Source organism: Pipistrellus kuhlii, unplaced genomic scaffold (assembly GCF_014108245.1).
Source record: "Pipistrellus kuhlii isolate mPipKuh1 unplaced genomic scaffold, mPipKuh1.p scaffold_m20_p_3, whole genome shotgun sequence".
Taxonomy (NCBI): domain Eukaryota; kingdom Metazoa; phylum Chordata; class Mammalia; order Chiroptera; family Vespertilionidae; genus Pipistrellus; species Pipistrellus kuhlii.
Genome location: NW_023425529.1, coordinates 108619815 through 108644607, shown reverse-complemented (window position 1 = coordinate 108644607; position 24793 = coordinate 108619815). Strand labels below are relative to the sequence as shown.

General features: G+C 39.2%; 1 protein-coding gene across 6 annotated transcripts in view; it reads left to right on the top strand.

Annotated features, from left to right (window-relative positions):
* The window catches only part of CDADC1 (cytidine and dCMP deaminase domain containing 1), a 68483-nt gene that overhangs the window by 20267 nt on the left and 23423 nt on the right, over window positions 1–24793 (top strand). For 2 of the 6 annotated variants that reach the window (XM_036457685.2, XM_036457684.2), the window contains 4 exons: window positions 1368–1442; window positions 9451–9628; window positions 16794–17363; window positions 22910–22959. In XM_036457685.2, coding sequence (XP_036313578.1) covers window positions 1368–1442; window positions 9451–9628; window positions 16794–17363; window positions 22910–22959 — 873 coding nt within the window. Of the gene's footprint in view, window positions 1–1367; window positions 1443–2719; window positions 2916–9450; window positions 9629–16793; window positions 17364–22909; window positions 22960–24793 lie in introns of those variants that run through there. The other 4 variants (XM_036457688.2, XM_045588658.1, XM_045588659.1 and 1 more) reach the window with 4 other exon arrangements.

The window sequence follows — 24793 nt, the reverse complement described above, 5'->3', positions numbered from 1 at the left end:
AAAAAAAAATAATAATAAATAAATAAATAAATAAATATATATATATATATACACACACACACACACACACACAATATTTATGTGCATGTGTGTATATTATATATATATACACATACACATATATATACACACACACACACACACACACACACACACACACACATATATATATATATATATATATATATATATATATATATATATATAGATAGATAGATAGATATTTTTTTTCCGAAAGGAATGGAGAGGGAGAGAAATATATAAGCATTAATGATGAGAGAGAATCCTTGATTGGCTATCTCCTTCATGTCCCACACCGGGGAACAAACCTGCAACCAGGCATATGCTATGACCGGGAAGGGAACAGTGACCTCTGGTTCATAGGTCGGCACTCAACCACTGAGCTACACCAGCCAAGCCTCTAGACTTTCTACTATTTTACTTTTAGAGGAGACTTATGGACATCTCTGCATTAGGGTCCTGTTGCTCTGTAACAAATTACTACAGAGTTGGTAGCTTAAAACAACACACATTTATTATCTTAAATTTCTGGGGGTCAAAAGTCGGAAATGAGTCTCTCTGGGCTAAAATCAAAATGTTGGCACGCTGTGCTTCTTTAGAAACTCTGGAAGAATTCGTTTCCTTTCCTTTTTCAGCTTTTAGAGACTGCCACATGCCTTGGATCATGGACCCTTTCCTCCATTTTCAAAACCAGTGGCGGCCAGGTTAAGTCTTACTTGGACCACTCTGACACTGATTTTCCGGCCTCCCTCTTGCTGCTAAGGACCCTTGCTATTACCAACATAAGCCCACCCACATAATCCAGGATAATCTCCTTATCTCAATGTCAGGTTAATTAGCAGCCTTAATTCCATCTGCAACCTTGCCTTGGTAACTTAACTGCTACAGGCTCAGGGATTGCGATAGGAGGGCCTTTGGGTGATCATTATTCTGCCTACCATAATCAACATCTAATGCTTTTGTTACATAGTTTCTTCCCAAATCCAGTTAATTTTCCACTATTCCCCTACAGTCCTGCTTAGCCATGGCCATACTCTGGACTTTTCCATTGCTCAAAACTGTCCCAACTCTAAAATTTTTAACTATAGAATTCTATTTTCTGACTACAATTTACCCTTCTTCAATATTTTGGAAAAGTATTCAGGGACCAGAATAAAAAGGCCTAATGTATTAGGTTACATAATCTGAACATGAACCTGAACAAAGCAGGAAATCAATGCAGAGTTTTATCAGTTAAAAAAAAAAATGTTCCAAAGCCAAGGAGACGGCTTTTAATTAGAAGATATAGAATTAATCATACATCTTATGTATTAACCTCCCCCCCCCCCCAATCTGCTTTTAATTAGGAAAAGGAAGAGGGAAAGCATGGACACTTAGGAGATAATGAAGAGATGATCAGAGTATCTACTGACAAAAAACAGGTGAATTTTTATGATTTCTAAACAAAACACACACACATACATATATATATGTTCATAATAAAGCAAAAGGAATGGTGTAAAGTAGAATAAAACTTCCTCTTATACTCAAATTCCCTATTCCCACTTCCAAAGGAGTTTCTTGTATACTCTTCTAAAAACATTTTGTGCATTTACAGGATTATACATGTCTATTTTGTAAAAAACATTGTTCTACAGTATGCTCCTACATCTTCCTTTTTAAAAAAAATTTCCACCTTTAACTCATATTAGTTCATGGGTTGAGACGCTTCCATGGTTCTTTCAAATTCCAACATCTTGCTGGCTTAAAGAATTCGAGGCCCAAACTGCTCTTTACTTCGGTTATTTCTAGGAGTTGCATTTGTAACAAGCAATCTTGAGGGTTGAGGTAATGTCTCCCTCTTGGTACAAGAGTGTGTGTTTGCTTGCTGACTGGATAAAACAATAGAACCCAAAGTTCAGTGTTCCTCTCCTATAACATAATCTACTTTGTGTCCAGGAATCTATCTAGGCTGTTCTGCCTCACCCACATGGGATTTATGAGCAGGGGAAACCATCACAAAATGATGCTCATGCTGCTTGCTTAGCTATGAATGATACAATCTTTTGTCTGAGGCTCATGTCTCTGCCAGTATCCATGGAACAGCAGGCTAACTTACTGGCTTCCAGGAGAGGTCAAATCAGAGCCCTGACCTGACAAGATTGTATGGTTTTTCCTTGTTAGTTAATAATCTTTTGCATTTTTTCAGAAAGATCCTGATTCATCAGATATGGCGTGGGGGGGAAAAGTATATTTTTAAAAAAACTTATCTTGATGATTTTGATGTACATTCCTGGGATTTTCTAAAATTCCCAACAAAGTATAGAAATAATTTGTCTCAGAATATTTAGATGTATTTTATTATAAGAAAAGCAAAGGTAAAAAATAGTGACTCACCATCTTAAGTTCATATACAAAACAAACTGTCCTCTTTTGTCTCTGTGTTAATATAAAACTCTGTGACTAGGGCTAATAGATGACTTGCCAAGATGTCAGTGAGATGAAGTAAAATAGTGGCAGAATAGTGATTCACTCAAAAGATTTAGTCTTTTGGGAGTTTCTGAGAGTTGTAGTAAGTGAAAGTGACAAAATGGAATGCAACTTAGCCTTTTATTTGCTTTGTTTTAAGTTTGGGATGGAAAAAAAATCTTTGTCTCAAACTTGATATTTGGCCTTAGCTAGAAACAGAATGAAAAAAAAAATATTTTTTTTCCCTGAGGTAAAAAGACAAAAAAGTGATAAATAGAGGATTCCAAGATGGCAGTGGATTAAGTGGAAGCTACACTGACATTCTCCAGGACCAAACTGGAATTACAACTAAAGTATAGAAAAAATCATTCTGAATAACCAACTGAAGCCTAGCTGAAGAGAACCCTTATCACCAAAGATGTAAAGAGGAGGCCACATCGAGACTGGTAGGAATTGTGGAGGTGCAAGAGGGCTGGCTGGGCTCCCAGCAGTTGAGTTCGGGAGGGATATCTCAGCTGTGGGGAGTTCCCCCTGAGAAGTCTGCGGTCTAAACCCCCAACCAGGCTCCCCAGCCCAGAGGACCAGAACTGGGAAAAGTCCCACATAACATCTGTCTGTGAAAAGCAATGGGGCTTCTGTCTACCAGGGAGAGATGGCTGGAAAAGCAGGCACCCTCAAAGGGCCAATGCACAAAATTTTATGTGCAGCCCCTTACCTTGGACTTCAGCAGAGAGGACAGTCGACTAGAGCTGTGTGAGGAGAACTTGGGATTGGTGGCTCGGAACGGAGTTGAAAGGACAGCCACTTGGATCCCTGTGCTGTCATTCCCCCATACTGCAGAGGCCATCTTTTTCATGCAGAACTTTACTACCCAGGCAGTTACAGCCTGGGGGAAGTAATTGCCTCACCCATTGGAAGCCCTCACCATACCCTGTGGTCTGCAATGTGAGGTTCATTAAGTGACTGAGATTAACAATCAACCTGTAGGCAGAGGCAGATCTCTGAGTGCTTTGAATCTGTGCTGGATCTGCTTTGGGACTTGGGGCTAGCAAAAGTAGACCTTAGTGTGCATCTTGACCCTTTTCAAATGCACCCAGCCTCAGCAGAGGGAATCACAAGCTTTGGATCGCTGATAGCTTCAAATAGGGTACTCAGGGCTAGTCACAAACAGTGTCTGACATTGGCCTGTACCAGAGACTCTTTGATGAAGAGGTCCAAAACCAATAAACCTAGTGGTCAGCTTCAGACAACAGAGCAGGATCTAAAAAGTTTCATAAGCAGCATATCAACAGGGAGATATTGGCAGGCTCCAAGCACTGCTGAGGTGAATTATGTTTCATGTGATAAGTACCTGCACAGCAGTCTATGTGCTGTGTTGGAAATTGAGCCTCACTCTCAGCCACACATGAATGAGACAGTAGCAATCAAGATTTAAGTAAAATAACAGATCCCACACAACACATACAAGGGACAGTAGAGCACTCAGGTCCGGTGATCAGGGAGACTTCACTGTTGGTTTATACAGATCACCTACTACATAAGGCCACCCTACCAAGATTGGGAGTCAAAGCAGATTAACCTAATACATAGAAACAACCCCAAGCAGGCAGCCAAAATGGGGAGACAAAGATACAATTCCCAAATGAAAGAAGAGAATTCTCCAGAAGAACTAAGTGAAATGCATATAAACAATCTATCAGATATAGAGTTCAGAGTAATGATTATAAGGATGCTCAACAGCATAAACAAAATATAAAAATTATGAAAAGCAACCAGTCAGAAATGAAGAATGACATAGTAGAAATAAAGAATACACCAGAGAGAATTAAAAATGGTGGTGGTGTAAGTGGAAGCTACACTGACATTCACCTAGGACCAAACTGTTAATATAACTAAAATAGAGAAAAACCACCGTGAAAAAATAAACTGAAGACTAGCTGGAGAGAACCCTAATAACCAAGGACGGAAAGTGGAAATTGCATAGAGACTGGTAGGAAGTGCAGAGGTGCAAAAGGGCTGGATGGGCTCCCACAGACAGTAGCTTAAGGTCCAGAGGGATATCTCAGCTGCGAGAGGTTCCCACTGAGATTCTGGGGTCTAAAACCCAAACTGGACTCCCCAGCCCAGAGGCCAGACCTGAGAAAGGTGCCCACAGAACATTTGGCTGTGAAAAGCAGCAGGGTTGCTGCTCTCTGGTAGCCAGAGATGGCTGGAAATGCAGGCACGCTGTAAAAGTGCCAGTGCACAAAATTTCACGTGCAGCCGCCCGCCTTGCTCTGAATGAGGAGAGCAGAGTGGACGGGAGCTCGGTGAGAGTCCACGGTTGGGGCTCTAGGGTGGGAGCTCGGAAGGCAGCCACTCCACTTGATGTGTGGAGTCATTTCCTCACACTGCAGAGGAAGTCTTTCTCCACGGGTCTTTGCTACGCAGGTGGTTATTCCTGGGGGAAGGCAGTTGCCCTACCCTGTTGAAGGCATTTTCAGAGTAACTATGAAAAAAGACCAGTCATATATGAAGACAGCACTAACAAAGAACACATTGGCATAGAAACCCACATATAAAGCCTATATGTTCATGTTGACCATTGTCACTGCTGTCAACTTAATAAATAAAATTAAAAAGAAAAAGAACACATTGGAAGGAATACACAGCAGATTAGGGGAAGCCAAGGATTGGATCAGTGAATTGGATGACAGGGTAGAAAAAAATCACTCAGAGAATCAAAAAGAAAGACAATTAAATAACAGGAGGAGAGCCCTAGCTGGTTTTGCTCAGTGGATAGAGCATTGGCCTGCAGACTGAAGGGTCCTGTGTTTGATTCCAGTCAAAGACACATACCTGGGTTGTGGGTTTGATCACAGTAGGGGGTGTGCAGGAAGTAGCTATCAATGATTCTCTTTCATCACCGATGTTTCTCCCTCTCTGAAATCAATAAAAATATAAAAACAAAAAAACAGGAGGACAACTTAAGGGAGCTATGGGATAACATGAAGTGTAACAATATTTACATAATAGGAGTGCCAGAAGGAGAAGAAAGTGAGCAAGGAATGGATAAAGTGTTTGAAGAAATAATGGCAGAAAAACCTGGTGAAGGAAAAAGTCACACAAATTTAGGAAGTATAGAGAGTCTCAAGCAGGAATAACCTAGAGACCCACACTGTAAAGAGACACGTCATAATTAAAATGGAAAAAATTAAAGACAAAAAGAATCTTAAAGGCAGCAGGAGAAAATCAATTTGTTACCTTCAAAGGAACTCCCATAAGGCTGTCAGCTGGTTTCTCAACAGAAGCTCTATAAGCCAGAAAGGAATAGCTGAAGTATTCAAGACAATGAAAAGCAAGAATCTGAAACCAAGAGTACTCTATGCAGCAAGTCTATCATTCAAAATAGATGGTGAAATAAAAAGCTTCCCAGGCCCCCCCAAAAAAGTTAAAGTAGTTTATTACCACCAAACCAACATTGAATGAAATGTTAAAGGGACTGCTGTAATGTTAAGAAGTAATGTATATATAGAGAAATATAGGCATATATAATAAAAATGGCAATAAATAAATACCTAGCAATAATAACCTTAAATGTAAATGGATTAAATGTTCCAATCAAAAGACATAGGGTAGCAGAATGGATAAGAAAATATGACCCATACATACATGCTGTCTACAAGAGGCCCACATCAGAACAAAAGACTCAGGATAAAAGTGAAGGGATAGAAAAAAACTTCCCATGCTAATAGAAATTGAAGGAAAAAAAAGGGAAGGGGGTAGCAATACTTATATCTGACAAAGTAGACTTTAAAGTGAAGGCCATAACAAGAGACAAGGAAGGTTATTACCTAATACTAAAGGGATCAATCCAACAAGAAGATATAAACCTTGTATACGTACATGCACCCCAATATAGGAGATTCTAAATATATAAATAAAGTCTTGGAGAACTTTAACAGAGAGATCAACAGGACTGCAGTCATAGTAGGGGTTTTCAACACCACACTGGCTTTACTGGATAGATCTTCCTGACAAAAAAATCAAGGAAATAGTGACTCTAAATAGCATACTAGATCATATGGATTTAATTGACATTTACAGAACATTTTACCCCAAAGCTGCAGAATTTAACTCAAGTGCACATGGGACATTCTCGAAAATAGACCACAGGCTAGTCTCTACAATTTCAAAAAGATTGAACTCATATGAAGTATTTCCTTGTAACACAATGGCATGAAGCTTGAAATAAACTATAATACAAAAACTCAAAAATTTTCAAACACATGGAATCTAATAGCATGTTATTAAACAATGAATGGGTTACCACTGAGATCAAAGAAGAAAATCAAAACTTCCTGGGAGAAAATGAAAATGAACTCACAGCCCGACTAGTGTGGCTCAGTGGTCGACCTATGAATCAGGAAGTCAGGGTTCGGTTCCCGATCAGGACACATACCTGGGTTTTGGGCTTAATTCCCCAGTAGGGGGCATGAAGGAGGTAGCCAATTAATGATTCTCTATCATCATTGATGTTTCTATCTCTCTCTCTCCCATTTCCTTCCTCTCTAAAATCAATAAAAATATATTAAAAAAGAGAAAATAAACACACAAAACCCCAAATCTATGGGACACAACAAAAGCAGCCCTGAGAAGAAAGTTCATAGCACAATGGGCCCACCTCAAGGAACAAGAAAAATCTCTAGTCTCTAATAAACTATCTAACCCTAAAAATAAATGAATTAAGAACAAGAAGAAAAGCTCCAAGTTAGTAGACGGAATGATATAATAATTTAGGGGAAATTAAATGACATAGACTTAAAAAAAAAATACAAAAGATCAATGAAACCAAGGACTGGTTCTTGGAAATGATAAAGATTGACCCACTATCCAGACTCATCAAGAAACAGAGAGAGGATAAATAAAATCAGAAACGAAAATAAGTAAAATCAGAAACGAAAGATGTGAAGTAACAACTGATACCACAGAAATTCAACGATTTGTAAGAAAATATTACCAACAACTGCATGCCAATGAATTAAACAACCTGGGCAAAATGGACAAATCCTTAGAAACATACAATCTTCCAAAACTCAAGAAGAGTAAGAAAATCTTTATAGACTAAGAACAACTAATGAAATTGAAGCAGAAATAAAAAGACAAACTTTGAGCAAACAAATGTCCTGGACTAGAGGGCTTCAAAAGGGAGTTTTACCAAAAATTCAAAACAGAACTGTTATCCGCCTCAAACTATCCCAAACAATTGAAGAGGAGAAAAGAATCCCAAGCTCTTTTTAGGAAGCCAGCATTATCCTAATTCCAAAACCAAATAAAGACCTCTACAAAGAAAAAAAATTACAGGCTAATATTCCTCATGAATATACATAAGAAATCCTCAACAAAATATTAGCAAATGTAATCCAACAATATGTTAAAAAGATTATCCACTATGACCAAGGGGGTTAAGGCTGGTATAATATTCACAAATCAATAAATGTGACATATCACACACGCACGCACGCACGCACGCACGCACGCGCTTGCGCGCGCGGCTAATATACAAAGTGTCCCCTCAGGAGTTCGACCCAGAGACCAGGAGTTCTATTGCTCGCTGTGACCACCAGGGGGCAGCGCAGAACAAAGGAAGTCCCCGGCCAGCATCCAGAAGGACTAAAATGTCCCTATCTCCAAGGGAATCTGTAGATTCAATGCAATCCCTATTAAAATACCAATACATATTTCACAGAACCAGAACAAATACTCCAACAATGTATATGGAACCAAAAAAGACCCTGACTAACCACAGCAATCTTGAAAAAAGAACAAAGTAGGAGGGATCACAATACCAGATATAAAATTTAAACAGCAGTCATTGTAATCAAAACAACCTGGTACTGGCACATGGAACAGAGACCCCAGAAATTAACCCAAGCCATTACTCTCAATATTTGACAAAGGAGCCTGGCCAGTGTGGCTCAGTGATTGATCTTCAAACCATGAACCAGGAGGTCACTGTTTGATTGCCGGTCAAGGCACATGCCTGAGTTATGGACTCGGTCCTCAAGTAGAGGGTATATCAGAGACAGCCATTCTATGATTCTCTCTCATCTTCAATTTAAAAAATACATATATTTTATTGATTTTTTTAGAGAGGAAGAGAGAGGGATAGAGAGTTAGAAACATTGATGAGAGAGAAATATTGATCAGCTGCCTCTTGCACACCCCCTCCTGGGGATGTGTCCACAAACAAGGGACATGCCCTTGGCCAGAATTGAACCTGGGACCTTTCAGTCCGCAGGCCGATGCTCTATCCACTGAGCCAAACCGGTTTCTGCTCATCTTCAGTGTTTTTATCTCTCTCCCTATCCCTTCCTCTCTCTGAAGTCAATTAAAACATAATTTAAAAAATTGGACAAAGAAGGCAAGAGCATACAATGGAATAAAGACAGTCTCTTCAATAAATGATGTTGTCCAAGAGACAAATGAAAAAATGCTGTTACTGATCATCAGATGCAAATTAAAAGGACAATGAGACATCACCTTACCGCTGTCAAAATGGCTACCATCAACAAATCAGCAAATGACTTTACAGGATTTGCTTATTTATATGTAAAATCAGTTCTCTAAATTGTTTTTATGACCATTTAGAAGCTTAATACTAAAAATAGTCCTAGACTAGATGCTATAAGAAAAAAAGTCGAATTAACTTGGTTCTTGCCTTTCAATAGGTCAAAATTTATTCATTTCTCATTAGGACTTTATTAATGAGAATTAAATGCTAAATTGATTTAAGAAATCATAAATTTGAAACATTTCTGGTATTAAAGTCAGTATTAAATATTCAAAAACTTTTGGGGACCTAATGAAAATATGCTTTTGTTTAACCTGTTCAGGTAATGAATGAAATAAATTTTCATGTTATTAATAAATAAAGTATAATCCATGATATGATCTTTAGCATTTATAACTAATAAATTATTGTTTTGTGTTTTAATGTAGGTGAAGAAAACTGGTCTTGTGGTGGTGAGAGACATGAAAATTGTTGATCTTCACTGTTCAAGTGAAGAGTTACATGCTGGGAAAATTGCTCTTATAAAACATGGGTCAAGGCTGAAAAACTGTGATCTTTATTTTTCCAGAAAGCCATGTTCTGCTTGTTTGAAAATGATTGTAAATGGTAAGTGTAGATAAGGCTTTGCTGGGGATTACTAACATTTTTCTGAGAACAGTCAGTGGAAACAGTGTATAAGTACCACAGAGGTACTTTAGAAGTATATATATCTAAAGATAGTTTTATATACTATAAGAACTCAGAAAGCTTATATTCTGGTCTCAGCTCTGTCACTAACTACCTTGTTTCCCCCAAAATAAGACAGTGTCTTATATTAATTTTTTCTCCCAAAGTTGTGCTAGGTCTTATTTTCAGGGGATGTCTTATCTTTCCATGCGCTAGGTCTTATTTTCGGAGGATGTCTTATTTTCGGGGAAACATGGTAGTTAGATGATGCTTCATGTCAATACTAGACTGAAATGAGCTGCTATCTTATATAATAAAAGCCTAATATGCAAATTGTCCCCTCAACTGGGAGTTTGGGAATTTGACCAGGGGATGGGAATGGCCCCTCCCCCCAGCCGGCTTGGTCCCCCATAGGGCCTCCCCCCGCCCCCGCCCTGGCTGTCCTGGCCTGGTGTGATTCCTCAGCCTGGCCTGTGCCCTCTAGCAATCTGAGAACACTCAGGGTGTCTGCAGGCCAGGCCGAGGGACCCCACCGCACAGGACCTCTGATAACAAATAAAACACTAAAATTTCCGTGGCTTAATACGCTAGGCATTCATAAGCCCTGAACAGTAGTTTGTCCATGGAGGACATGTGCTCTGGTCAGGGCATGTATGGGAGGCAACCAGTTGATGTGTCCCTCTGACACTGATGTTTATCTCTCCCCTTCTCTTCCACTCTCTCTAAAAATCAATGGAGAAATATCCTTGGGTGAGGATTAACTAACAAATCCTGGCTGGGAAGTCAATAACTCATTTCTGTTCATATTCATTGTGGGAACTGTAGTTCCTGGCCGCTTCCCATTGACTACATTTTGGAAATGATAAACACAAATTATTAATGTTTAGCTTTCCATCTTTGTCATACAGGGCTACTCACTAAAACTTTTTGTGCTCATGATTTTTTTTTTTTCTCCAAGTAAGTATGCAGACCATTCTGCTATTTAAAATATATCTTCTTTTTAAAATAAGTTTTTATTGATTTCAGAGAGAGAGAGATAGAAACATCAATGATGAGAGATTCATTGATAGTCTGCCTCCTGCACACCCCCTACCTGGAGAGTGAGCCTGCAACCCGGGCTTGTGCCTGACCAGGAATCAAACCATGACCTCCTGGTTGATAGGTCGATGGTCAACTGAGCGACATCAGCCAGACCAAAAACATTACACCTTTTACATAGATACTGATGCTGCAGGAGGAATTAATGGCCAGATTTCCCTGACATGAGTCGAGTGAGGCTCTTGGGGTGCTGCTGAAGGAAGCATTTCAGAAGCCCCATGGGAGGATGGGATGTGGAGGAAGGCTTTATTTGTATGAGGTTACATTTTTTAAGTTGCAGTGTTCCATTTCCCCAAGCCAGTTCTGAAAGAGGGCTGCTGGGAGTTCAGCAAAGCAGAAGCAGGTCCAGTGTACAGAGCTTCCTTTCCATGTTACAGTGGAGGATAGTTTAGTATTTAATCCAGGTTCAGTCCATTAATGCATTGTGGGAGTCCCACATGGCTGTGCAGACCCTGCAGCATAAGTCCCAAGATGGGCTGGCGTGTGTGTGTGTGTGTGTGTGTGTGTGAGACAGAGAGGGGGGAGAGAGAGAGAGAACACGCCCCCATGAGCTCACATCTTTGTTTATAAATACAAATTATTTAGGTTTTGCACCCTTGCAGTGACTACTCCCATCCTGGCCACTAATTTGTTCCCAGGTGTGACTGCCAACAGGTAGGCAAGTTTCCATGTAACTCAGACCTTACTGGAACTTACTGAGTGATGAGTGATAAAAGTGTCTTTGTTATTCATTTCAACCACACCTGAGTCTGTTAATGAAGTGATTTTTGGAAAACCCTTATGGCTTGTCTTGGTTGCCAGGGGAACCAACCAAGTGACTAGAGGGTTGGAACTTTCAGCCCCACCTCCCAGACTTCTGTGAAGGAGAGAGGACTGGAGTTTGAGTTCAGTTACCAAAGGAAATGAACAAACATGCCTTGTAAAGAAGCCTCCTTCAGAGAGTTTCTGGGGGAAAAAGGCTGGTATAGTCTCCAATCCTTTTCCACTGCTATGGGACGTCATTCCCCGGCGCCCACAGCCACTGTTTCTGGGCTGGGACGGCTGGGCTGGGCTGGGCTGGGGGCTGCATTTTGCGCCATGAGGTCCCTGGCAGCTTCGGCTGCAATCTGGTGGGCTGTCGCTTCGGGTTGGTGGCAGAGCCTGTGTGGTCTGTGGACTCCTCATGTTCCACAAGGTCAAGAACATTTTCATCTTACTACCAAATTGACCCTAATAGTTCCAAAACAGTGGTGTGTAAAGCTGATTCCCCAACGGTGAGCCGATGTTCTTCCTCAGATCGTGTCTCATGAAATTGAAGAAAAAAAAAATCAAGAACCAGAAGATTTAAGCAAATGTGTGGAAATTTATTATAAGCAGATACAAACTCTCCACGTGGGGAGGGGTCCCAATAATGGGTTGCCACTAAAGCTCGTTAATCTAGGGATATTGTATTTAGCCAAAGCCTGTTCTTTACCCAGGTTGCTTTCTGATTGGTTTCTTCTATCTTCTTCGCCCACCAACAGTTTTAAAATCCACCTGGTGCTCCCCCTCTTCCTTTTCCTTCCCTATCTCTTGCAACTTTTTGCACATGTAAGATAAGCATTCTTGTCTTGTGGAGTTCTGTTTTTCTGCAAGACCAGCATTCCTATGATTTTGTAATAGGTACCTCTTGCCAATACCAGAGAGGATTAATTTATATGAGAGACCCTGACTGCGTTGTGAAAAGCCAATTTATTAAAGCAATTAAAGCATGCATCTTTATTGAAAAAGCAAAAGCAAAACAAGCAAAGTATACATCTGGCTCATGAAGTGCACACGGGCTCTCAGCTAATCTGAAGAGCAAGTTGGGTGGGGGTGTGAGGAATTATATACCCTCTTGCTTATAGGTTTCAAATGTCCTCTGCTGGCTATTTGGAACATTAATTCTCAAGGCTCCTTTTTTTTTTTACTTTGTTGTGGCCTTTCCAGAATTCATAAGCACCTGGCAACTTTATCTTGCCAAGCTTTGAGACTGCTGGCTTCTCTATTTAGGGAATAAAATGGCCCCTTTTTCCTTTCACCTTTCCTCCTCCCTTTTTGCATTCTCTCGTCAGGGAGGTTTTTATTTAACCATCTGCTCTGTGTCCTTGGCTGGAGAAGATAATGGTTTGTTAATTACAAGCTGGCTGCAAGTTGCCCACACTGTTTTAACTTTCCTGTCTCAGTTTCCCTATTGCTCCTGCCCTGGAATTGTTACAGTTTTAGCTGGCTCCAATGGTCATGTCCGAACTTCCTTCTTCCACCCCTTACCTGTCTGCCGAATCCTCTTTCTAACTCCTCTCAAAACTGCTGCCTAATAACAAACAAGGAACTGGTAGTCATTGTACTTACTCTTCATGGCCAGGTACATAGGAGGGAAAAAAGGTTTCATGTATGAATGTCTTTGGTGAAACAATAAAAATTATTAATTTTAAATCCCAGTCCTTGAGTACACATGTTTATAATATTCTGTGTGAGAAAATAAGAGGGAGATATAAAGCACTTTAGCTACAAACTTAAGTATGAAGGTTGCCTTACGGAAAACTAGCTATGCAAATGTTTGAGTTATGAACTGAATTATCCTTTTTTTTTTTTTTTTTTTCATGGAACACTGTGATCTGAAAAGCTATAAACACTTGGATATTTGACAGACATTATCTCAAAAATACGTTAAGTGAATCTTTCACTTCTAAGAAAACAACTGACAGTATTTGTTGTCGATGATAACATTTGAGTTTTCAAGTGAAAATTTTGAAAACCTTGCCATCAAGAGCTTACAGCTTCCCAGACTTAAAAACTCTTCTGGATGAGATCGGTGGTGTTAATGAATAGAAATTTTTAAAAATAATGGAATTTAATGTAAGAGAACAAAAACTTATGATTTTTAAGACTATCCTTTCTTAAAATTTTATATGGTGTCAAAGAAGAATATTGACAACTATCTGAAATGGCTGTTAAAATACTCCTTTTCTACTACACATCTGTGTGAGGCTGGCTACTTTTCATATACAATACTTCAATAAAACAACCTATTGCAGCAGATTGAAAGCAGCAACAGATTTCAGAATCCAGATGTCTTCTATTAAGCCAGTACAACATTCATACACTGGGTGGGGGAGAAGGGGGCACAGGAGGGGAGGTCTCTCAGACTGGCCTATGCTCTCCCACAATCTGGCAGTCGGACATCCTTAGCACTACCACAGAGGGAGATGTAAAAATTAAAGCCGTGTCATTCTCCTATACTAGTTTCTGTTGTAGTTTGGGAAAATAGTTATTTTTCATTAAGCTATGTTATCCTCTATACCACATGTGTCAAACACAAGGCCCGCGGGCCAAATCCGTCCCGCCAGGCCTTGCAATGTGGCCCGCACCTCGCTGTCATCACTGCACTCCGCTGCGTTTCCATCACAATGACAGTTTATGACTGTTCAGTAAACCATTCGGCTGGATTTTAGATTTTGGCCCCTTCTCTGATTGAGTTCGACACCCCTACTCTATACTAATAAAAGAGAAACATGCAAATTGACCATCACTCACTACATCCACCAGCCAATCAGGAGGGAATATGCAATTTAGAAAGAGAAAGATGGCGGCTGCCCAGCTGCTCTAGGTGTGGAGAGGGAGGGCAGGGGGCGAAGGGATCTATAGGAGCAGCACTCCAGCCACAGCGAAGATGGCAGTCTCTGGCTGGAGTCTTCAACAAAGACCAAGGTGGCAGACTCTGGCTGGAGCCTGCAGCAAAGACAAGGAAGGCCTGAGTCCCAGGTGCCGAAGGAAACTGGAGCTGGAAGCTAAGAGAAGAAAGTCTCTATTACATGAATCTCTTCGTGCAACGGGTGTCTAGTATATAATAAAGTCCTAATATGCAAATTGACCAAATGGAGGAACAACCAGTTGCTATGATGCACACTGACCACCAGGGGGCAGACACTCAATGCAGGAGCTGCCGTCTGGTGGTCAGTGAACTCCCACAGGGGGAGCGCCACTCAGCCAGAAGCCGGGCTCTGCTGGTGAGCGCAGTGGTGGTGGTAGCTTCTGCCTCTGTGGTAGTGCTAAAGATGTTCGACTGCCGGGTTGTGGGAGAGCACAGGCTGGTCTGAGGGACCTCCCCTCCTGTGCCCCCTTCCCTCCCACCCAGTGTATGAATGTTGTGCACCTGGCCGCGAGTTTGTAATAATGTGGCATAGGTTCTTTATTGTTTTATTTATTTATTTATTTATTATTTAGTGAATTAATATTTTTACATTTTTGTTTTATTTTCTAATACAGTATATATCAATAGATATAATCTACACCTCATTGAGGTCCTCCTTAATTTTAAAGAGTGTAATTGGGTCTGAGACAACAAAATTGGAAATTTTCTGCAGTAGCATTTGCCACTGTTACGTGAATATTTTTTTAAAGATTGGCCATCCCCTCTTCTCCTTGAATCAGGTTTACTAGAAGCAACAAGGATGTTTAGATGAAAGACTGACCAGCTCTGCTGGTTAGGAAATGGATTTTGAGAACTCCAACAGGGTAGGTGAAATGCAGCCAGAGGAAACATTCTGACATTAGCTTTGAGGCTTTCAAAATTGCTTTACAGCCCAAGTCACAGCAGGAGTTTGAAGTAACGGAATAGATAGAAATGTGTGTTAATTCAACTAAAACTTTATTTAGTTCCTCTGTTACTTTGAATGCACAACACCCTGTGGGCCAACCATCCAGTCACTTCTGGACACAGCCATAAAAACTGCAGTTACATGAGATACTAGCAAAGGAGTCTCTGTTGTAAAACACTTATGAACTGATGAACAATTCAGTGCTTCATTCTCTATAAGGCATCTCTCATTGTTCATTCTGAAATACAAATTAAAATATTTTTTCCTATGTTTGTTATCCAGTTTTGTTTTCTCTTTTGTAAATTGTTCATGTCTTTGGATTCTTTTGAGGCCTTGTTCTTACCAATTTATACCTGTATATACTCTTAATAAATTAAAATCTGTATATTAAAGATTACTAACCTTTCCTCTATCACATTGATTAAAAATGTTCCTTCTAGTTTGTTGTTCCGTCTTTAATTTTGTGGACTTAAAAAAATGAATATAGTTCCCCTCCCCACTGCTGTCCTCAAATTGTAAGTTCTTTGTGGAAATTTTGGATAACTATAATATTTTGTTACGAGGAAGATCCTAATCTGTTTAATCATTCCCTTATTTTATCTGTTTAGTTTTCCTATGTCTTTACTGTTTTAAACAATGCTGCACTATAGATAGTATCCATGCTTTTTTTTTTTCCAGTCTCTATTTAGAATATTTTCATAGAATAGCTTCCTAGAGAAAGAATTCAGAGTATAGGTACATTATTAATGCCTGGTTGCTTTATTTCAGATACAAAACTCTAGACACTGTTAGTTATCAGCTACCAGTATGATATTTCTAAAAGCAGCCATTTGATTACTTGTAGGACTCTGACATATATATAGTTCCAGCATTGGGCTTATGGACCATACTTGGCAAGGCCAGTGATTCCAAAATACCTCCCCTGGACTTTGTGAGGGATTGGTTAACTATTCCTATAAAGGTCAGGTAATATTTTAGGCTTTGTGTGCCACATGGTTTCTATACAGCTGCTCAGCTCTCAACTCAGCTACTCCATTGTAGTGCAAAAGCAGCCAGAGATTGTGTCAATGAATGGTGGGTCTGTGTCCCGATAAAGTTTGTTTATGGACAATTAAATTTGAATTTCACATGATTTTTATGTCACAAAATATTCTTGTTTTTGTTTTTCCAACCATTTAAAACAATAAAATATGTTCTTAACCTGCAAGCCATACCAAAATAGGCAATGGGCTGGATATGGCCTGTGAGCCATGGTTTGCCAATAGGCTATATACCTAATTAGTGACTTGGTAATAGACATTTATTATATTGGGATCTCTGGATCTACTGCAGTGATACAGTAAATTTATCAAGAAAGCCCTTAATTTCATAATGTATCTGATAACTACCTTTCATATTTTGTATTTCAGCCGGAGTTAACCGAATTTCATATTGGCCTGCTGACCCAGAAATAAGTTTGCTTTCTGAGGCATCTACTTCTGAAGATGCAAAGTTAGATGCCAAAGCAGTGGAAAGATTGAAATCAAACAGCAGGGCCCATGTGTGTGTCTTGCTTCAGCCTTTGGTGTGTTGTATGATGCAATTTGTAGAGGAAACCTCTTATAAATGTGACTTTATTCAAAAAATGGCAAAAACATTTCCAGATACTAACATTGACTTTTATTCCAAATGTAGACAAGAAAGAATAAAAGAATATGAAATGTTATTTTTTGTTTCAAGTGAAGAACTACATAAGCAGATGCTGATGACCATAGGTTTGGAGAACCTATGTGAAAATCCATACTTCAGCAATCTAAGGCAAAACATGAAAGACCTCATTCTACTTTTGGCCACAGTAGCTTCCAGTGTGCCCAGCTGTAAGCACTACGGATTTTATTGTGACAAGACTGAACAGAGTATTGGAATTCACAATCAAAGTTTGCCACAAGAAATTGCAAGGCACTGCATGGTTCAGGCCAGGTTACTGGCATATCGAACTGGTAAGTTCTATGCTTAGTTCAAGTATTGGGGTTTGTCAGTTGGTTGTATTTATCTCAAAAGTGAAGGTGGGTTCATCTCATCTGTGGGAGAACTCATTTACTCTCAGATACTGGGTTTTGCTGGCCATCTGTACAACATAGAAATTAGACCCTTGAGTAGATAACTCTTCCTCACAGCAGTTTTAGGATTCCTTGTGACCTTATACTATGGTACTGCATGCCCTGATTATTAGCCCTTCTTTCTGCTGCTTGTTTTTATCATTTCACTGTTCATTTATCCCTCCACTAGAGATGGAACAAAAATAGAGAGGGAACCAAATCATTCATTTTTGTTAACTTCAATATTTTTTTAATTGATTTTTTACAGAGAGGAAGGGCAAGAGATAGAGTTAGAAACATTGATGAGAGAGAAACAGCGATCAGCTGCCTCCTGCACATCTCCTACTGGGGATGTGCTCACAACCAAGGTACATGCCCTTGACTGGAATCGAACCTGGGACCTTTCAGTCTACAGGCCGACGCTCTATCCACTGAGTCAAACCAGTTAGGGCAGGTGTCTGCAACCTTTAAGACATAAAGAGCCACTTGGCCCCTTTTCCGAAGGAAAAAAAAAAACATGGGAGCTGCAAAACCATTGCAACATTTAAAACAAATATAACACTGCATATATTGTTTCTTACCTTAATGCTATATACCGGATAGTGCAGTTAGCTGTCAATCTGAAGAAAAAAAGGACTTTTTCACTTAACAATGTAAAATATATTTTTGCAAATTAATAGCTAATTAAAATATTTAATTTACCTGGTTAATGGGATTTTTGCTCCTGAACCTCAGTGCACAGTGTCAGCACATCAGGGCTGTAAGACGTTACCTTCATTTTCACATGGGCTTGCAAGTTGTCAGAGCTGCGGTAAAGCTTCAAAAGAGCTGCATGCGGCTCTGGAGCCGCAGGTTGCTGACACCTGAGTTAGGGCAACTCTTCAATATTTATATGTATTCAATATTAATAAATACTTTAAATATCTTTACAATATATGAATTCAAAATAACTAACAGAATCAAACTAAAAGAATATTGGCGTATTTTTTCCAATTGCTAGTTAGTATGTCTCCAATGCAAGTAGAGAAATCAAGCATTTTTACTTTTTAAAGTTATGCATGGCCATATATGTGAAAATAAAAAATATTTCTTGGTCCAAAACCGGTTTGGCTCAGTGGATAGAGCGTCGGCCTGCGGACTGAAAGGTCTCAGGTTCGATTCCGGTTAAGGGTATGTACCTTGGGCAGGCACATCATTAATACCCAGTTTCTCCGAAAATGAGACAGTGTCTTATATTAATTTTTTCTCCCAAAGTTGCGCTAGGTCTTATTTTCAGGGGATGTCTTGTCTTTCCATGCGCTAGGTCTTATTTTCGGAGGATGTCTTATTTTCGGGAAAACACGATAGGGGGTGGTGTGCAGGAGGCAGCTGATTGATGATTCTCTCTCATCGATGTTTTTAACTATCTCTCTCTCTTCCTCTCTGTAAGAAATCAATAAAAATATATTTTTTAAAAAGGCATTAAAATATTTCTTGGGGATTTTCTTTATTGTAATAAAAGATGACATCTCTATTTCCAATTATAGACCACTGTTTTTACATCTTATCAGATGTAAAATATTTCAAAGTAGAAGAATCATCACTTTAGCCGGGACCGGTTTGGCTCAGTGGATAGAGCGTCGGCTTGGGGACTGAAGGGCCCCGAGTTCGATTCCGGTCAAGGGCATGTACCTTGGTTGCGGGCATATCCCCAGTAGGGGGTGTGCAAGAGGCAGCTGATCGATGACTCTCTCTCATTGATGTTCCTAACTCTCTCTCTTTCCCTTCCTCTCTGTACAAAAATCAATAAAATGTATTAAAAAAAATCATCACTTTAAAATGCAACTTTGAAATAAGAGAAAAAATGCAGGCAGGAGGAGCAATAGAGTAAGATCTGATGAGTGGAATATACTAAAAAAAATTTTAACTCAAGAAAGAAGGAAAACAGAGGAAGTCTTCAGAAAAGGTTCAGTTGTGGCTCAATTGGTTGAGCATCGACCAAGAGATCTTGGTTCGATTCCTGATCAGGGCACATGTCCAGGTTGTGTGCTCGATCCCCAGAAGGTGGTGTTCAAGAGGCAGCCGAATGATGTTTCTCTCATCTATGTTTCTATCTCTCTATCCCTTTCCCTTCCTCTCTAAAAATTAATAAAAACATTTTTTTAACGAAAAGGTTCATATAAATTTCACTGTCTGTAATTTTTCTAAACAAAGACCACAGGTCAAAGTAATTTCAGTAGAATGGAGGCTCTCATCTGGCAGCATATCAAAATCCCTGAAATTTTATTAAAAAACAAATGTTCACATTCAATCCAGACTAAACCAAGTCCCATAAGTGTATGACCAAGACATATGTTTTTAAAGGTCTGCAAGAACTTTGACATGCAGCAGGTTTAATAAGCACTTGATTTTTAAAAAAAAATTTTAATTAATTTAATTTTTTTATTGATTTTTTTAGACCGACGCTCTACCACTGAGCCAAACCGGTTTCGGCAGCACTTGATTTTTATTTAAGAATTTCATTGTAGCTCAGCCGGAGTGGTTCAGTTGGTTGGAGCATAGTCCTATGCATAGAAAGGTTGCTGGTTCGATTCCCTGTTAAGGCACATACATGTCTTGAGGGTTTGATTCCCAATTGGGCAAATACAGAAAGCAGCAGATTGTTGTTTCTCCTTCACATCCATCCCTCTCTTTCTCCCTCCTCTCCCTCCATCTTTTCCCCCTTACTTCTGTTTTCAAATGGTGTTATTGGGTGAGGATTTTAAAAAGAGAACTCTGGATGGTGAGCACAGTGGGTAGAGCAAGTGCCAGCGCTTCCAGTCAAGGGCATGTACCTGGTTTGTAAGGTTGATCCCTGGCCCCTGTCAGGGCACATGGGGAAGGGAACCAATTAAAGAGTTGGAAGTCTCTACATCTCATCTACCTGGTTTAAGTGTGATTTTTTTAATCGCTTTTTGGGATGCTGATTTCCCATCACACTAAACATTTTCCAAAGCTGAACCACAATGTTGATGACAAAAGTAGGTTGGAGTAGTCAATAAAGTTTAATGTTTCAAGTTATAACTCATTGGTTCTCAACTTTTAACAGAGGGAATGCTTATGAGAAAGACAGATTCCTGCGTCTTCCCGCCTTCCATGGAGAGGTTGGTTTAGGGCCTTTCCATGGGAGGCCGGAGGCTGCCTTTGTAACAAGCAGCCGTGATTCTGACACAGTGGCCTGTAGACCGCATGGGCAGACCCTGAACACCACAGAATTGGGAGCTAAAGTAACCATGCCTGTGTTCTAGAACCCTGGTTAATCTGACTCTTAGTGACCAGAGTCTCGGGGATTTGGAAGTTGACCATTCCTTCAAAGGTGTACAAGAAGACACTGTGAATAACCAGAGAATTTCTGTAAAAATTACAGACATGAAAAGCTTTTTGAGAAATTACCTAATCTGTCAGCCAACTTTGGGGCTGAGTGAAATCTACTCAATCTCATATAGGTGAAATTTCATTTTTATTTTAACATATACAAATTTAAGAATATTCTCGTGGTGTGACTAACCTTAAGCACTAAAGTTGCATTGCTGGTGGAAAGTCACATTTTTTCCCCTCTTGACAAGGTTTAATCTGTCTCCAAACTGAAACAAAAGTGTCTTCCGAGTTTAAAAAAGCACAACATGAAAGTTACTCAATGTAGATGGTAGGAAAAGTAGGCTCTTAGTCTGAAGAATATCTATTTCAGTTTTTTTTATTTTTTGTTTCAGATTTATGCATGTATTAAGTATAATTTTACTTCCAATATAGGTTTTGGTTTTGCAGACAAATATACTCTTACGGTTATAACTTCTGCCACATGCCTTGGAAATGATCATAATTATATTCTTTCCCCACATGTTTTATTCTGAAGGTCTATTTCCGTTACACCAAAATCCCTTTTATGACAGTTCCCACTCATAGAGTGAGCCCTCCTCCTCCCATACACTCTGTTCCTCAGCATTGTATTAATTTTCTGACAGCACAGCACAGAGGTGTTTCCTTGTTCCTGTCTTCCTTCCTCATCAGACAGACTGTAAGTTTCATGAATATAAGGACTTCTGTTTTCCTCACCACTGTATACCCGGGCATTCAATGAGGGGAAATGTTTGTTAGGAAATTCTTACCGTCAAAGGAAGGGTAGAGGAAAGGCAAAGTAGGTTAGGTTCAGAGGGCTAAATTTTAGTCAATTTCTTTGCCTGTTTTCTACCTATAGGGTAAAAAATGAGGCAATGAGTAAAAAGTGCTTCAAATAAATTATGCAAATGCTTTATAAGATAATTTTAAAAATCTGAGCTTGCTTTAACTAGTTGGGGAATTTTATTACAGTATCATAACTTTTAAAAATTATTTGAGGCATAATTTTTAATACAAAGGTGAAATAAAGTTTCTCTGTATTTTTACTAAAAAAGTTAAGTATTCAAATGTTATCATTGGAGATTACTTGTAAGGAAATTATAGGATGAAGCCACACTTAATCCTCACCAATATGAAAATGTTCTAGCCCAAATTCACAGGTGATTGTTACTTTGTGTAAATGTACTTACTTCACTATATTTGTCTCTTATTAAGAGTTTGATAAATACTCTGTTTTTCATAATTTTCTTAGAAATTTGTACTCTCCCTGGTATTAGTAGAAGGAAAAAGTCAATCCTTTATATATAGAATTTCTCTTTTGGTTTTTAAATTTTGTTTCATATTAATGGTTTTAAGAAGTACAGTTTTATTTATTGCAGACATTTTGGTTCTGCAGGAAAATTATACTCTTACAATTGATTTAGAAATGAGCATCATGTAATTAACTGGGCTTTCCCCCTCCCAAAGGCAAATTATGAAGGTCAGGGAAAGGACAACATAGTATTTAAATCAAAATACCCTTCATGGATCTTTCCAGCAATATAAACATATGAAAACCCCATAAATATTTATTTATGTTTGTATTTTACATCTGAACATTTTTCATAGTAAGAACATTTTCATGAAATGTATTTTTCCGATTACAGTATTAAAAATGCTAGAAGACAGACTTGATGGTTGTGTGAATGTTTATTACATTAAATCCATTAGTTCAGAAACTTGTTTTTTAATCAATTTTATCATCTATTAGAAATAGTGACTTAGAAACTGACTTGGTGGAGAATCAATAGTTACACTCAATTCTGGTTAGAGCTCTGCTCCTGGACACGGCCATTGTAATGTCTCCACATACAGATCACGTGTGACTGGGTTGGTAGTGACAGTGTCTAGTTATTTAGTATCTACTTCCCATATTGCATGCTTATAAGTGTTTTGTTTAGTGGTTTTATATAATTTGGGAGATGTCAAGAATTGCTGCTACATTTAGGAACTATGTTCCAATAAATATGTTTATATTATTTTTAGAAAAGTATAGTTCTGAAACTAACAAATCATTGTTTTTTTTACTGAGTTAAATGCCATTTATCTTTCAGAAGATCATAAAATAGGAGTTGGAGCAGTCATTTGGGCAGAAAAAAAATCTGTAAGTATTAAACTAATTGTTTAAACATTTAACTTTGATTTTCTTTAAATATATTTCAGCCTTAAATACATTATTTTGTTGACCCATAAGCATTAATATTTTATATTGATTTTATGTTCTATAAGCATTTCTTTACTCCCTCAACAATTTTATGGATAGATTCATTTATTTAGCAGACATTTGTTGAACACTGTGCCACAGAGTACACTGGGGAGTTAAAGACCATATTTCCCGCCCTCCATGGCCTTCTGTAATCTAGTAATGCAGACAGAAGTGAAAAAGAGACTGGTATGTAAGAGTGATTATAACATGATTACCATGAAAGCTCAGAGGGTCTACCTTAACTCACTTGAAGAAATGAGTAAAATATTCTTGGAGGAGATAAGATGCTGTTTGTCTTGAAGAATGAATAAGAATTCACCAGGCAGAGCAAGTTCGTGAGACTAGGAAGACAGCATGCAGAGGTGAGGGGAGTGAGAGGGAATTGGAAAATGGAAGTGATTTGGCATGTTGGAGTGCAAAGTGTGGTAGGAGAAATTGGTCTTGACCCTGAAGAACTCTGTATTTCATGTAGAGAGTTTTGACTTTATCTTTTAGATAATGGAATACACAAGCACAGAGCTAAGCAGTGGAAATAAAAGACAAGCCACATATATAGAAGCCATATTTAGAAAGAGATGAATTAAATTTTAAGAATGCATTTTAATCTAATCTGTCCATAACTATCATTTCAATAAGTAATCCATATAAAAGATTATTAATGACTTGCACAGAAGGCCAAGAGAGTGCCACAGTGGCTTTAAAGGGAGAGTCAGGTGAAGACACGGGAAGATGACTGTTTACAAACCAAGGCAAGAGGTCTTACAGGAAACAACCCTGCCACTGATCGTGGACTTCAGAGCTTTGGGTGGATCTAAGATGGTGATGGAATAGGTGGAAGCTAAACTCCCATATTCCCAGGACCAAATCAGAGTTATAACTAGACTATATAAGAATCATCCTGAATAACCAACTAAAGATGAACTGAAGAAAAGCTTTATAATCAGGGATTTACAGGAGAACCCACATTGAGACTGGTGGGAAGGGTGGAAACACAAAAAGGGCTGGCCCTGGAGGGATATCTCAGCTCCGTGAGGGCAGTTCTCCTGAGAAGCCTGGGATCGAAACTCCTACTTGGGCCCCCGGGCTAGAGCACCAGAGCTGAGAAGAGGCGCCCAGAGCCCTGGCCGTTGTGGCTCAGTGGTTAGAGCTTCAGCCCTCGCACCCAAGAGTCCTAGTTTGAATCCCAGTCACTGGGTTTCAGGGTTGACCCCCGGCCCCAATTGGGGCACATGTAGGAAACAACCAATTGATGTGTCTCTTTCACATAGATGTTTCTCTCCCTCATCCTCCCCTTCCTCCTTTCCACTCTTTCTAAAAATAAATGGGAAAAATATCCTTGGGTGAGGATTAACCAAAAAATAAAAAATAAAATAAATTGAGGCATCCAAATAACATCTAGCTATGAAAAGCTCTGAGGTTTCTGTCCACCAGTGAGAGATGGCTAGAGATACAGGTGCCCTCTTAAAGGGCCAACACATAAAATGTCATTCGCAGTGATGAGTCCCATGAGGAGAGTGGGATTTGTGGCTTTGGTGAGGGAGCTGAAGGGACAGCCACCAGAACTAGAACAAATATTCCAAAAATGTATACAGAACCACAAAAGACCCAAATAGGAACAGCAAGCTTGAGAGAGAGAAAAAAAGAAAGTTGGAGGAATCACACTACATGATAGTAACACTACAAGGCCATAGTAATCAAAACAAGATGGTACTGCATAAAAGCAAATGTAGAT